Here is a 16,425-nt window from a genome sequence, read left to right as displayed (position 1 = left end):
ACCAGTTTAATTCACCTATTGTAAACAGCATGTGGACCTTGCAAGATAGGCATATACCAAATATAGTAATCCTTTTACTCCTAAGAGAAATGAACATGACGATAAATCTTAACTTTATTTTGAGTCACTGAACCATGAAAATGAAGTCAAGGACAATGGTTATGTCACAAAAATTTGTAACATAAGGCATCTATATACAATGCATGGAGCATCCAGGTATTCCACCTGAAATATAAAGCTTTTAAGAAGTTAGCTAATGCTGCAGCTGGATCACTTTCTCTATGTTTGGCTTTCCGTGAAAAGAATTGCAGGTTTAAAACAAGTAAACTGCGAGCTACTGCTCACTAATGATACCCCTGCTGCAAGTGGATAATATTAATAGTGTAAAAATATGCAAGTGTTCGGTAAACAGGAAGTTGTCAAGTGATCAATCTGAAAACGCATCACACGGTATAGCTGACTTATATAAATCCTGAAACAAAATTTCAGAAATTCTTGTATTGTAGTTCCTGAGAAAAATGTGACGAAAATTTTCAACTTGGCTATCATGTGTAAAATCGTACAAGTGTTCGGTAAACAGGAAGTTGTCAAGTGATCAATCTGAAAACTCATCACACCGTATAGCTGACTTAGATAAACCCTGAAACCAAATTTCAGAAATCCTTGTATTGTAGTTCCTGAGAAAAATGTGACGAAAATTTTCACTTTGGCTATCATGTGTAAAATCATACAAGTGTTCGGTAAACAGGAAGTAGTCAAGTGATCAATCTGAAAACGCATCACACTGTATAGCTGACTTAGATAAACCATGAAACCAAATTTCAGAAATCCTTGTATTGTAGTTCCTGAGAAAAATGTGACGAAAATTTTCAACTTGGCTATCATGTGTAAAATCATACAAGTGTTCGGTAAACATGAAGTTGTCAAGTGATCAATCTGAAAACGCATCACACGGTAAAGCTGACTTAGATAAACCATGAAACCTAATTTCAGAAATCCTTGTATTGTAGTTCCTGAGAAAAATGTGACGAAAGTTTCATGGGACGGACTGACTGACGGACAGACGGACTGAAGGACTGACTGACGGACGGACGGACTGACGGACAGACAGAGGTAAAACAGTATACCCCCCCTTTTTTAAAGCGGGGGTATAATAAATTAATTGAAAGGGTTTCTGCTATTTTATGAAATACTTAAGAATTATAACAATTCGATAACATTACTTTTTTTTACTTTTTTATGCTTTCTTGGACTTTATCTGATAAAGAAAAAACTAAGAATTCACCTTGAACTCATTAGGAATTTAACTGAAAATAAATAATCCATTTGATATCTGTAGGGACTCTCCCTTGAAAAGCATTTTTTTCCTAAATTTGGTTTAATTGTACTTTTATTACTTTGAACACTAACCTTAATTGGGGTTGTTAAATCGAAATGACGGGAGTATATGGCATTGTCATTTAGAATCATAAACTCCTTGGAAGATCTTGCCCCTGGTTTTGGTGGGATGAAATCCTTTGCCATCTACAAATAAAAATTGATCCTGTTCATATTGACCCTCAATACTACTTGGAAGCCTGAGGTCCTGTTTACTCCTTAAGGAGTAACATTATCTGATATTCAGCTCTCAGACAGGGTATATAACTGTGACATTCCCAGCTTAGAGTTTATATCCCTTGAGTCAAAGACCATTGGAATTTTAGCAGAAAGTCTGCAGGTCCCACACCCAGTATGTGTCCATCTGAGACCTGAATTACACATATATTATCCTGGTCTAAATGGTTATTTTTTTGCTTTCCAGTGCAGGTGTTTGTCAAACATGCACAATGCAGCATGTACATTCATTACAAATTTATTGTTTCTTAATATTTTGGCTATCCATTCATAGGCACTTTTTCAATCTGGAAATTTCTTTTTTTTTTTTTAAATGTTTTTAATACAGTTTTGAGATTTTTTGCTATGCCTGCATGTGGCTTTGTTTTCTTAACACATAAGAAAAAACCTAACTTATTTGTTATGCATACCTGAAGGAATTAATAACTTGCTGTGAAAATAATTCATATTTCATGAGAATTTATAATAACACTTTAAACAAAATAATTTAAGAATTTGAATGTTAAATTGAGTAGCTTTGAAATCAAAATGTATTTTAAAGACAGAAGCAGGTTATTGTTGACCCTCTGTGAGCCTATGATGTTCTGTAGAGCTTTTGACAACGCCATATAGTACCAGGTGTTATGGAGACTTATTTGAGGTTGCAATTGGTGATACAAATATCTTTTACACCCTGGCAGTTTCCTGATTATACACTGACATCTCAGAGTTGTTATATCAAATTACAAATCTCATCAGATTTGTAATTCCTATTATATCATATAAATAAGCGTCACAGGACCAGTTATACAGATTTATAAAAGTATGTCCATAATCAAAATTAACATATGAAAAGGTCAACTGTACCTCACTAATGTTCATATACAAAATGTTTCTGTTTAACACTTTGAATTAAAATAGATAAATAATGCATGAATGTAGATCTATGTTGATTTGAATGTTAATACAAAATGTATGGTGCTCTAATTAGTATTTTCTAATAATCATGAACAAAATTTCTTGTCATAACAATTCATTTATTTGTTAATGTGAAAGTACCAGAGAAGGTGTTACTCAGTTTAGTTTTCTATCCGTACAATATGTGTAAAACTATAAGTTAAAAAACTTACTTCTTGTCGTAATTTTTTTTTTTCTTTCAAAGTCAGCTTTTCACAACCTTCAAAGAAATGTATATATATATATATATATCGACGCTAGATTAAAACTGATGTGAAAAGGTAACACCCGTTCACCGAAAGCTTCATTTTTATGAAGCCCAGGTGGTTGTCTTGTCTAGCGGGACGGCTACAGTGCAGGCGATTAGGTGTCACGATATCTCAGTAGCATGGGTTCGGATCCCAGTCCGGGAAGAACAAAAAATTTGCGAAATTTCGCAAATTTACAGATCTAACATTGTTGGGTTGATATAAAGCTTTCAGTGGCCGTGTGTTACCTTTTCTCGTCAGTTTTAATCTAGTGGCGTACTAGAGTACATGATATATAAGGCATGGAGATGTTATTGTTACATATCAGCTCAATTATCTAAATAATAAAAACTATAACACAAATTCCTATACGTTTTGGATATTATGGCCTTCTTCATAATGATTGGAATAAATTACAACATTAAAACAACAATTACATTGCTTGGAAACATTACGTTATAGAAACTTTTGTGATGTTCATTTGCCTGGTTTTTCTCAATTCAAAAAAAAAAAATCATAAATGTAAAACAATTTAAACTACAAAAAACATACCTGGTGTTCCTGTTCTGGCTCGTTTTACAATATTCATTGTTGCCAACTGAAAAGAAATACCAAAACAAACCATGTTAATGCTAAGCAGGTGTTCATACTGCCCATACATATCAATACAAAATATCATATGGCGTGTTCAGTACCACATCCGATTGAAGCAGAAACACCAATACAGCATAATAGGTCTGCTCGATGTAATTATGGCATGTTATATTGAAAAAGCCATATCATTTACTTTTTAACATATCTAATGTTGTAATTTATTAAAAATCAACATAAAACCATACCAATAAGGAGTTTAACCCCTTCCCATTCACACCGGTACAGCTTACCGGTGAAGCCAATTTCAAGATTTTTTTGGGGCATTTAGACTGGTTCCATAGCCATTTGCTGACGTACAGATGTGGTTAAGGGCTCAAATTAATCCTCAGATAAACAGCAATGCGATTTAATGTGCAGCAAACCTCTATCGTTATTAGTTAATAAATAAGTCGCCTCTTACTGATGTGTAATTCTTCTGTAAAAACCATTTATTTTTCGTCGAATTTTGAGGAAAATTCTCAAAAAGAAGGGCAAAGAAAACTGCTCTTTTAAGAGGAGTTATGACTTTTCTCAATAACTGTGCAGTGAGTTTTGAAAGAATAGTATTAAACTAATAGTTCTAACTTGTACACTAGTTGCAAATGTAATTTTTAGACTAGAAGCGCACTCACAAACTTGAAATGCGCTAAAAATTCGAAGTCATTTCTTAGAGATATTATGAGAAAAGTGACAAAAACCACTTAAATATTCTAAAAAAAAATTCCAAAGTTGAAATAGATGTAACAAAACATAGTTTCGTAAGTGTTGGGGTATGATAAAGTTGAAAACACTTTTGTTTGAATAAAGGAACATGTATATTTCAATGAAAAAATGACATTGTAAAGAGTGGATTCCTCCTAGATTTGCATAAAAATCATGCATTTGGCAACAAAAGATTATCATCAGAACTCATAATTCCAAAAGGAAAACAAACTGGGTGAGAATCTTTATATTATTTTTTTTTTTTTGAATTTCTTCCGTAGTAGTCGACTTAAGTACTTAAAATTTCAATAATTTCATTACAATGCCAGTGGCGCAGGGGTACGATGATCTATCCCAAGGCGCTAAGATTGAGGGTTCGAATCTCACTGCCGGAGTTGGAAAACTTATTTCCTATATTAAATGTAACTTAACTTAACTTTACTTTCAATTTCAAAAATAAAACCTAAGAATTTTTTTTTCAAAGAATGTGTGTGCCAAATTACCCCCCCCCCTTTTTTACCCCCTTGGCTCCATCCAGCTCGGTCAAGGGTGTCCCAGATCAAGCTAGCATTGGTAATTCAATGAATTTTCACTTGTAAAAACAAAGTTTAAGTTGCTGATTGATTGAAAACGAATTAGACCAATAATTAGGGTCCAAGTTTGAAATCGGACAACAATGGTGTCTAAAATCAGTTATTTTGAATGTTACGGACATCTATATTTCAAGGCCTATAGCACATTATGCGTCTATTTATTCCACTATGATAACTTTTATGGCTTCAACAGACTCGAGGCATTGTGTTTCCACCAAAACCTGACCCTATTAGCCCACCAACTTATTTTCTCGAGCAATTTATTTTCGCGAGTATAAAAAATTTGCAAATATAAATAGTCGCGTATATTTAAAATTTGAATTTCTCCTTATTAAACTACACCAAATAATTAGGAATATCGCGAAATCAAATAGCCGAGAAGTTAATAAGAATAGGTTAAATAAATATCCGCGAAATTAAGTTGTTTTACAGTAATCTCTTTGAGTGAAAGAAGATTCTTTGCAGTCAATACCCACTTGATACAAATTGTACAAATGAACATCTTATAGGTTAATATGATGCAATTATAAAGATTATCAATACATGAGTAATGTATTTTTTTGTAAATCACAGTTTAACAACTATCAATTAAAATCTTGCTCTAATTAACTATGAAGCAAATATAAAAATATGTAGTCATGGAAAGCACAATGGTTAAATTAGTAACACAAGATTTAAACTAAGATAGATATAGGAAGATGTGGTGTGGGTGCCAATGAGACAACTCTCCATCCAAATAACAATTTAAAAAGTAAACAATTATAGGTTAAAGTACGTCCTTCAACATGGAGCCTTGGCTCAAACCGAACAACAAGCTATAAATGGCCCCAAAATTACTAGTGTAAAACCATTCAAACGGGAAAACCAACGGTCTTATCTATATAAACAAAACAAGAAACGAGAAACACATATATATTACATAAAAAAACGACAACTACTGTACATCAGATTCCTGACTTAGGACAGGTGCAAACATTTGCAGCGGGATTAAATGTTTTAATGGATCCAAACCTTCTCCCTTTTTCTGAAACAATAGCATAACATCACAACATAGAAAAACACACGATAAAATATCAATAGGCAGACTTAACTCAATAAAAAAACGTATGATTACACAATGAACGAATAAATTTGATCTGTGATATCTGAATACAAATGCAGTTAATTAAATATTGGAGACAAACATTCATGACCAAAAAGCTAACAAACAAATTCAAACAAACCATGGCAGGACATCACTGAAAGACAGATTATTCCTCAAAATTATCAGCTTGTTATGAAAAAGTGAGATGAGATGCATGTTATTGCTTATCTAATTACCAGTACCTCATTTTCACTGGTATCAGCATCACTGTCACTTATATTGATGAACTGGGAATCATTCTGGAAGAAAATAGAACACAATTTATCATCCTTACACTAGAAAATGAATTTATATTTTGAAACATTCTTAACAGCATTCTCTCTTTTTAAAATTGAAAAAATCCATCAGACTTGGGCAAACTATGAGGCAGGATTGCAATTCATTTGTTGTCATGCAGTTGTTTAGTTACTTGTTAACTTAATGAAAACAGAAATTGTGGTTTTACTTGACTATTTTGTATTTTTCAATAATGAAAAAAGTCATCCTGATTAATGGAGTTAAACATTGTTTAACTTAATTAATAAAGGGCTGCGCTTTAGGGCATGATACGCCTGTTGCTCTTTTAACTTGTCTTTTATGCTTTAAATGTATTGTCCCAAAATTGGAAAATCACCCCCTTTTTAAGCATAAAAAATCATAACACGGAAATGTAAAATCTGAAATTTATAAAAATTGAAAGGGAGCTTACATCAATAGATATAAACAATTCACCAAAGTTTCATGGACATTGGTGAAAGCCTTTTTGAGTTATTATCCGAAGTGTTAAAAATCCCCCTTTGTTTATGAATAAAGCCCCATAAATCCAAGACTTAAAATCTGAAATTTATAAAAATTGAAAGGGAGCTTACATCAATAGATATAAACAATTCACTTAAGTTTCATGGAAATTGCTGAAAGTGTTTTTGAGTTTTTGTCCGAAGTGTGGTGACGGACGGACAGACAGACAGACAACAGTATACCATAATATGTCCCGTCTAAAAGACGATGGGTGTATAAAAACCTTAGCGGAGAAATAAAAAAAACTGAAAAAAAAAAATGAATCATAGTTTCCTATAGGCACATCTACATAGTATGTCGTTTTTATCTTAAAAGGAATTTATGAAACTATGTTGTGTGTTTTCAGAGGGGTTGTGATAACAAACTGTAGCAGCAATATATAGAAGCAGAACCCTTAAAAATTGTTTTTCAATATTCAAGGGACAGAACTTCATTGCAAACAACAGTTACTGGTGGAAACTTCTTCAAAATCTTGTCAATACAATTGATGAAAAAGTACAATTCAAGGACACATAACTCTAGTAAAAGATGGATTTTTTTTTTAAAGCTATATGGCTATACATGGTCAAAGAGAAGTTGGATTGAATTTTTTAGCTCAATACTTTTAGATGAGAAGATTTTGTGTAAATTTGAACAGAAAATGAGTGATGAGTGAAGGCACACGTTTGTGTCATGGGAAGAACATCTCGGATACTGTATAGTAAATCAGGTTGTAGGCAAGAGATTCTCATTTTAAGACATAAACATACTATCAATGATGAATTGCATTTATTTTTTTATTTGTTTTAAGTCATAAACTGATTTCACATTAGTTTATACCTTGGCTATCTGTACACTTTTTTTAGCTGTGTGAGTATCTGCAGACTGCTTTGGCTTTAGAGCTGTTGTTTTGTACTGGTCTCTTTTTATCTCTGTCATCTGCTCCGTCTCTATTTCTAAAACACAGACACCATAATTATAAGTCTCCTAATTTGCCAGTTAATTGCAGTCACTAAATTCTGAATGATTATCAGATTTATGATTGATAAAACAGTTTATATAAAATCATTTTGACTTTGGATTAACTTGTAATTGGATTAAAATTTTACCATTTAAAGCGATTTCTGATACCAATGTATGTTTTATCTCTTTAATCTTATAATCACTAAAATTAGGATACAAACAAGAATGCGTCCACAGTACACCGATGCCCCACTCGCACTAATATTTTCTATGTTTACTGGACCGTGAAATTGGAATAAATTTAGAATGATCTTATCAAAGGGAACATGTATACTAAGTTTCAAATTGAATGGACTTCAACTTCATCAAAAACTACCTTGACCAAAGACTTTAACCTGTAGTGTAACAGATGGACGAACGAACAGATGGACGGACAGACGGATGAACGAACATATGCACAGACCAGAAAAACATAATGCCCCTCTACTATCGTAGGTGGTGCATAATTAATAGGACTTCAATTATAATCAGATGAATATAGGCAAACCCTGAAAAGATAATGAGACTGTATGTCAACTGTGTTTTGAATTTATTGGCCTACAAACGAGATCTAGAATAAATACCATGTGAAGGTGATGTTGGTTCATTGTTAGATCTTAGGATTTGTTGTGGAGAAGGTGATGCTGATGCACTAGGCTGTTTACTTCTTCTAGCTGTGTGAGTATCTGCAGACTGCTTTGGCTTTAGAGCTGTTGTTTTGTACTGGTCTCTTTTTATCTCTGTCATCTGCTCCGTCTCTATTTCTAAAACACAGACACCATAATTATAAGTCTCCTAATTTGCCAGTTAATTGCAGTCACTAAATTCTGAATGATTATCAGATTTATGATTGATAAAACAGTTTATATAAAATCATTATGACTTTGGATTAACTTGTAATTGGATAAAGTTTTACCATTTAAAGTGATTTCTGATGCCACTGTGTTGTATGTTTTATCTCTTTAATCTTATAATCACTAAAATTAGGATAAAAACTAGAATGTGTCCTCAGTACATCGATGCCCTACTCGCACTATCATTTTCTATGTTTACTGGACCGTTAAATTGTAATAAATTCTCTAATTTGGCATTAAAATTAGAATGATCTTATAAAAGGGAACATGTAAACTAAGTTTCAAGTTCATTGGACTTCAACTTCATAAAAAACTACCTTGACCAAAAACTTTAACCTGAAGTGTAACAGACGGGCAGACGAACAGACGCACAGACCAGAAAACATAATGCCCCTCTACTATCGTGAGGGGGGCATAATTAATAGGACTTCAATTATAATCAGATGAATATAGGCAAACCCTGAAAAGATAATGAGACTGTATGTCAACTGTGTTTTGAATTTATTGGCCTATAAACGAGATCTAGAATAAATACCATGTGAAGGTGATGTTGGTTCATTGTTAGATCTTAGGATTTGTTGTGGAGAAGGTGATGCTGATGCACTAGGCTGTTTACTTCTTCTAGCTGTGTGAGTATCTGCAGACTGCTTTGGCTTTAGAGCTGTTGTTTTGTACTGGTCTCTTTTTATCTCTGTCATCTGCTCCGTCTCTATTTCTAAAACACAGACACCATAATTATAAGTCTCCTAATTTGCAAGTTAATTGCAGTCACTAAATGTTGAATCATTATCCGATTAATTATTGATAAAACAGTTTATGTCATCAGTGTTTAAACATAAACCTACAGCAATCTTTATTCCAAGATTAATTTCAAGAACTGTTCCTTTTTATCTGTTTTAAACAAGACAAAAAATCAAAAACGTATGAAAAGCAGGCTTGTCAGATAAAATTTATAATTTTTTTGTTTGCAAGACTGTCAAGAATTTATACCTTAATGTAACATTTCTTTATTTGTAACAGTTTTACAAAGATAACCATCAACAAAGAGAATACATCAAGAATGGTTGGTCTAACACTTTTCAATGTACACTATCAGAATAATCAATATTACAATTTTCAGTTGAAATGAAATTGTGATACATGTGTGTATCAAAAATCTGGTTGACTTTCTTCCCTTCTTTGTGTATGATGTTTAGGGACACTGTGACATTGATAACTTGTGAATCCATGTCCTGTGAAACTTAGAAAATTTTATAAAATATTGTAGGGCTGTAACAAAATTCTTATCACAGTTTCATTTAACATAACATTTTTGTAGTGTGTGATTATACCTGGTATTCTAGGTGGTATACCACTTTCATCCACTACCTTTCCTTTCTGCGCCTGCAGTAATAAATCTTGTATTGTCTGTAAATATCAGGGGAAAACATATTGTAAATAAAGAACAAGTTAACTGCTTATACCATATCAAAATAAATCATCCACTTGGCTAAATGAGAACAATGCAGAAATGGTTATCCAAGTCATATGGAACTTCAAGTTAAAAAAATATGCATTATGTTTTTTCTTACTTAATGGCTACCTTTATTATAAAATTATAATTTTCTATGAAGAATTTTAGAAGTTTACTTTAAAATTGTTTAATTGTTTCCAGCAAGAATATCTGTGCTGCTTTGTTGATAATTTATTAATAGGTGACAATGGTTAAACTTCGGCTTCAAATTAGCTGCCATATTTTTACAAATATATAATTGAAATATTTTTGACGATTTTACAACATGTATGTGAAAAAAATGATAAAACCATGCACAGAAGACAAGTTTATGATGTATGTATGCATTAATTGGTTCAATAATTGGATTAATTTTTCATCGATTACTCATTTCATATGACTTTAAACCAGAATTTGTCCCTGTAGCACACAGATTAACTTGCTCATATGAACCTTAATTCCCAGATTGGAGAAAGCCTTGATAGTTTGTTACTGCTAAAAAATGTGATGACATTTAATGTAACACACTGACTGATGAAAAAAAATGCAGACAGAGAGATGGGAGTGTAACAGTATTTCAATACCTGTGTAATGTTTTTTCTTTATATTTAGTCTTTTCTACATAAGTCTTTAACGCAAAATAAGAAGCAATAACCAATCCTTCTTTCATAAAAGCTGCATATTTCATAAGACAATTCATGTCAGAAAATAAGAAGAAAGTCGTGTCTGTCATTTCATCTAAAAATACATAATGTACCTTCAGGGCTGTACCATATGTTTTCTGCTTAGAGGTATCACCTGCTGACTTAGCACTCTGAACTCCTGACTCATACATTGACAATCTTTCAACCAAAATTAATACTTTATCTTCATTTCCTCCTTCCTGACTAGTAAGTTGGAGTGCAGTATCTTCATCTGATGATAAACTTTCATATTCAGCCTGGTAAATTATAATAGATATAACAAGAATGGGTCAATAGTATGATGCCCCACTTGCATCATCATTTCTATGTTAAGTTGTCAGTGATAATATTGGTTCAAAACTCTAATTTTGCATTAAATTGTGTAAAAAGTTTCAAGATGATTGGACTTAAACTTCATAAAAAACTACCTTGACCAAAAATTTAACCTGAATCAGGACATACAGATGAATGGATAATTGCACAGACCAAAAAAGTAATGCCCCTAGTCTAGTCCCTGGACTCACCTAGGAGCATTATGTGTTTTTGTTTTCAAAGAAACCAACTCTAATTCAGCCTAAAATTATAAATTGGCTTTTTATAAATTGAGAAAAACACAGCAATTGCTACATCATAGTACAAGTACTATTTAAAAGTCTTGTTTGAAATAAGGAAGTAAAATAATCCATAGGGTATAATGGTATAATGGGAAAATATTATAGGTAGAATCTCCAAAGAGACACATTTTATACCTGGATTGCACCTGCTTTGGTGGCTCTGCCTTCTTTTCTTATTTTCATCTCAATAGATTTCTCCTACAATAATAAAAGTGAACTAATCATGATCATCAATTATAAGGTTTGTTAGAAATTACACAAAAATAACTGTATATATATATATGCTATTTGCTAATAAATCAATAAGCCTAACTACTGAGCATCAACTATTTCTTTATATCTTAATCATACCATAAATCAGTATTTCAATCACTATATAATCTGTGTAACCAAACTTTTGATATGATTTGTGCTTCAGTATATTTCAGATGTTGAGATTTTTTTTTACAATTTCATTCAAAGCAAATATAACTGGATATCATTTACATGGGAACAATTTCTGTGGGCTATGCTGTGAAAGATTTGACAATGACTGTCGACATTAGGAACTGGAAGTTTATGAGACATCCACTGGTGTTGGTCAATATACATGAACTTGAGTGCCTGTAGAAAACCACAACCTGTGATTGGAAACTAGGGAAAAACTACCACCATATACATGTAGTACCTTGAGAGCAATAGTTGAAGTTGTCCTTGATTCTGTTACCCTGGCAACATCGTCCTTGTCTTTTTTAACACAGGGTCTTTCCTAAAATTATGATTTAAGGGAATTAAGTTACAGTCAAGTGGATCTAATGATAAAAAAAAACAAAACTTAATCAGCATTTTCACAGAAAAAAATTACTTAGATAAATATAGATAACCAAAACACAACAGGTGTATTCAAGGTTAGGTTTTTTGTTCCCTGAAATCAGCCAGTATGAACATTTGAAACATAATTGAAGACAGTTTTTAATGTTGATTTTTACCATATATAATTGATTTTATAAATTTCAACAGAAGAACAATGATTTTAAAGGTATACGTACATGTAAGGATTATATTGGCACAAAAAATTATAAAATCTGGCCTTAGTGAATTCTTGCACCTAAACATTATTATATAGCTTTTATTTTTAAATTTCTTTATCCAAGTAGGTAACAGTCTAGTTTAATATAAATTATTTAAGGAATGACTGTAATATTTTCTGTCTATGAAGAAATATCATAAACTCAAGAGCCTGTGTTGCTCACCTTGGTTTATGTGCATATTAAACAAATGGACACAGATAAATTCATAACAAAGTTGTGTTTTGATGATGGTGATGTGTTTGTAGATCTTACTTTACTGAACATTCTTGTTGCTACAATTATCTCTATCTATAATGAACTTTGCCCACTAATTGCAGTGGAAAATATTTTCTAAAAATCGTCCAAATTTATGAAAAATGTAAAAAAATAACTTTAAAGGGCAATAACTCCTAAAGGGGTCAACTGACCAATAGGTCATGATGACTTATTTGTAAATCTTACTTTGCTGAACATTATTGCTGTTTACTGTTTATCTCTATCTATAATATTATTCAAGATAGTAACCAAAAACAGCAAAATTTCCTTAAAATTACCAATTCAGGGGCAGCAACCCAACAACAGGTTGTTCGATTCATCTGAAATTTTCGAAGCAGATAGATCTTGACCTGATAAACAATATAACCTGGTCAGATTTGCTCTAAATGCTTTGGTTTTTGAGTTATAAGCCAAAAACTGCATTTTACCCCTATGTTCTATTTTTAGCCATGGCGGCCATCTTGGTTTGTTGAACGGGTCAACGGACCCAATTTTTAATCTAGATACCCCAATGATGATTGTGGCCAAGTTTGGTTCAATTTGGCCCAGTAGTTTCAGAGGAGAAGATTTTTGTAAAAGTTAACGACAGCAGACGCCGGATGCAAAGTGATGGGAAAAGCTCAATTGGCCCTTCGGGCCAGGTGAGCTAAAAATGTGGTATGCACTGAATTAAGCGTGTAGCGGGTTATTTAACAGTGTGCACCACATTTTTTATGTTATTTCGAATAGACTGATAAAATATTACAGTTATTTCTTATAATTTAATTCTAAATTCTATTTTATAAAGGAGTAAATCACGAATCTTTGATGACAGTATGGTAACATGACAAAAATGTGTCTATGATATGATAAACATAATGATGTCATCCAATCAGAAGATGTGTTACATTCAAATTCAAATTATATAAAAATAGTGCACAATGTTGATTGTTCTATCCGTATCATTGTCACAAATTACCTATCATATCTTTTTTAAAATCACTGAAAACTGACAATGACCATATAAGGAAACGTTGTTAATAAATAGTATCAGATATATGGCATTTAAGGAAAACAAATGAAGTGTATTTAAGTATAATATCTTCTAATATACTATAAGAGAGTTTTAATGTTATAATTTGTTAAAACAAATCAGTCAAATCTAATGTCTCTCTGCCCTGAAATGTTAAGTTAACAAACAAATGCATTTACTAAACGTAAGAAAATATTTTTCTGAAGGAAGTTTAAGGAGATTCCAGTATTTTGGCACAAAAAGGCTATAATTAAATATATTATCAACTATTAAAAATTGATAACTGGAATATCCTTTAAATAAAAGAAACAAAACAAAACAAAAACCAAACAAAACTATTCTTAGTAATAGAAAAGCACCTGTTCTCTCTGTGATTGATTACATGTAACTAACTTCTTAAGTTGTGAGCGGTCTGGGAGAGAAAAATAAAATGAAATAAATTATAAAATCCAACTAATCATAAGAACATATCAAGTGTCAGATATATGTAAAGTAATATGCTTCAAGTAACAACTTCAAACAAGAATGTGTCCACAGTACACAGATGCCCCACTCGCACTATCATTTTCTATGTTTACTTGACTGTGAAATTGGAATAAATTCTCTAATTTGGCATTACAATTAGAATTATCTTATCAAAGGGAACATGTATACTAAGTTTCAAGTTGATTGGACTTCAACTTCATCAAAAACTACCTTGACCAAAAACTTTAACCTGAAGTGTAACAGACGAACGAATGAACAGACGGACAGACAGACGGACAGCCATACGGATGCACAGACCAGAAAACATAATGCCCCTCTACTATCGTAGATGGGGCATAAAAAGTTCAAGTTTCGACAACTAATTTAAAAAAGCGAAATAATACAAGAAGTTGAATTAAAGTTTTATAAAATATAAATTTTATGTTCCATAATTGGACTGATGACTGCAACAGGTCATCATGGCCATAAAAAATTTTTTGTTAATCAAATCTGGAATTACTCATATTCTTACACAAGTGACAGTGAATTCTCAGTTACTTGTTATATTGTATCTTTTATTATTTTTTTGCGAACCATGAAAATGGTGAATAACACACTGACTTCATTATTACACAACCTGTTTAGCATGTTCATATTACTTAACCTCCATTTTTTACTTTTGAATTTAAATGTATAAATAAACATGTTAAAAGGATAGAATGCAGCAATCTCTCTTCTTCTGTCAAAGTATCCAAGGTAATGACAAAAAGCAATACAGAGCTGTGCAAATAGCAAATTATAAAAAAAGTCCCACAACTCAACATAAATGTAAAGTAAACAACACTTTTGAAATTCATCTAAATTGAAATGTATATTTATGCTATTAATTTGAGGGTTGAAACTGAATTTCATAAAATTAATAAACTGTTATCACAGAGATATGTCTCTCTTTTTGTAATTTTGATTATTCAAATGTTGAAATTAAAATAGCCATACCTTAACATTTTATACAAGTTATGCAAACATTCAAAGTCAATGAACCATGACTGATTGACATGACTTAACAATCTCCATGTAAATGAGATGTGCCAATGCTAATTCAACTGCATACCAAATACCATTGACTTATGTTATAAGTTGTTCCCAAATCAAAATACAAAAATTAACTTGTAAACTATGTAATAAATTCAAAGTCAATGAAGCATGAAAAAGGGGGGGGGGGGGGGGGGGGGGGGGGGTGTGCTATGTAATCTCCATGGAAGCAATACTAGCAATGTTGCATACCAAATATCATTGATTTAACATTAAATTACAAAAAAAATCATGTAAACTAAGATAAATTTCAAAGTCATCAGATCATGACTGAGGGTCGAGGCCAAATATTATCCATGGAAATGAGATTTGCCAATGCTTATACAACTGAATACCAATTTACATTGGCCTACCACTAATGGTTCCACTTGAACTGACCTAATCACAAATTAATAGATAACTTTCAAAAATTTTCAAAGTCAATAGACCATGACAAAGGGGGCGTAGCCAAGTTATCTCCATGGAAATGAGATATGCCAATGCTGATACAACTGCATACCAAATATGATTGACCTACCACTAGTGGTTCACCATAAACTATACCTAATCACAAACTAATACATTTTTGCCGCCATTGCTGCCGCCACCGGAAACAGCATACCTATGTCTAGCTTTTTGACTCCATCAAGGCAAGACAATAAATCAATTTGACAATAAGACATCCCTATTTAACAGTACTGTACAGTCAAGTTAATCAAAAAATTTTAATGTTATTCAGTAATTATTGGTCTTTAATCCAAAGTGAGGGCAATAATTATACTACAGCCTGTGTCACTCACCTTGGTTGGTCTATGTGAATATTTAACAAAGGACACAGATGGATTCATGACAAAATTGTGTTTTGGTGATGTGTTTGTTGATCTGACTTTACTAAACATTCTTGCTGCTTACAATTATCTCTATCTATAATGAGCTTGACCCAGTTAGTTTCAGTGGAATATGTAAGTGAATATTTACAATTTTTTTGGAAATTGTTAAAAAGTGACTATTAAGGGCAATAACTCCTTAAAAGGGGGGGGGGGGGGGGGTCAATTGACCTTTTGGGTCACGTTGACTTAATTTGCTGAACATTAGTGCTGTTTACAGTTTATCTCTATCTATAATAATATTCAAGATAATAACCAAAAAGAGCAAAATTTCCTTAAAAATTTCCAATTCAGGGGCAGCAACCAGTTGTCAGATTCATCTGAAAATTTCAGGGCAGATAGATCTTGACTTGCAAAACAATTTAATTCCCATTTCTGAATTGATCTTAATGCT

At 32.2% G+C, this 16,425-nt stretch overlaps 2 protein-coding genes across 2 annotated transcripts in view; both read right to left on the bottom strand.

The window, feature by feature from the left end:
* Positions 1-16,425, bottom strand: part of LOC134685229 (1,5-anhydro-D-fructose reductase-like) — a 75,010-nt gene that overhangs the window by 47,668 nt on the left and 10,917 nt on the right. The gene's annotated exons all lie outside the window — the stretch shown is intronic.
* Positions 1-16,425, bottom strand: part of LOC134685227 (uncharacterized) — a 28,573-nt gene that overhangs the window by 3,318 nt on the left and 8,830 nt on the right. Inside the window, exons 6-17 of the mRNA XM_063544747.1 lie at positions 13,968-14,020; positions 11,939-12,019; positions 11,407-11,469; positions 10,732-10,914; positions 9,814-9,889; positions 9,018-9,197; positions 8,213-8,392; positions 7,467-7,582; positions 6,053-6,109; positions 3,351-3,396; positions 2,724-2,770; positions 1,411-1,524 (exon numbers count right to left, since the gene is read on the bottom strand). Of these exons, the coding sequence (XP_063400817.1) occupies positions 1,411-1,524; positions 2,724-2,770; positions 3,351-3,396; positions 6,053-6,109; positions 7,467-7,582; positions 8,213-8,392; positions 9,018-9,197; positions 9,814-9,889; positions 10,732-10,914; positions 11,407-11,469; positions 11,939-12,019; positions 13,968-14,020 (1,196 nt within the window). The remainder of the gene's footprint in view (positions 1-1,410; positions 1,525-2,723; positions 2,771-3,350; positions 3,397-6,052; positions 6,110-7,466; positions 7,583-8,212; positions 8,393-9,017; positions 9,198-9,813; positions 9,890-10,731; positions 10,915-11,406; positions 11,470-11,938; positions 12,020-13,967; positions 14,021-16,425) is intronic.

This window comes from Mytilus trossulus, chromosome 9 (genome assembly GCF_036588685.1).
Source record: "Mytilus trossulus isolate FHL-02 chromosome 9, PNRI_Mtr1.1.1.hap1, whole genome shotgun sequence".
NCBI classification, from domain to species: domain Eukaryota; kingdom Metazoa; phylum Mollusca; class Bivalvia; order Mytilida; family Mytilidae; genus Mytilus; species Mytilus trossulus.
The sequence above is the reverse complement of the archived record's forward strand: the minus strand, read 5'-3'. Positions and strand labels throughout refer to the sequence as shown.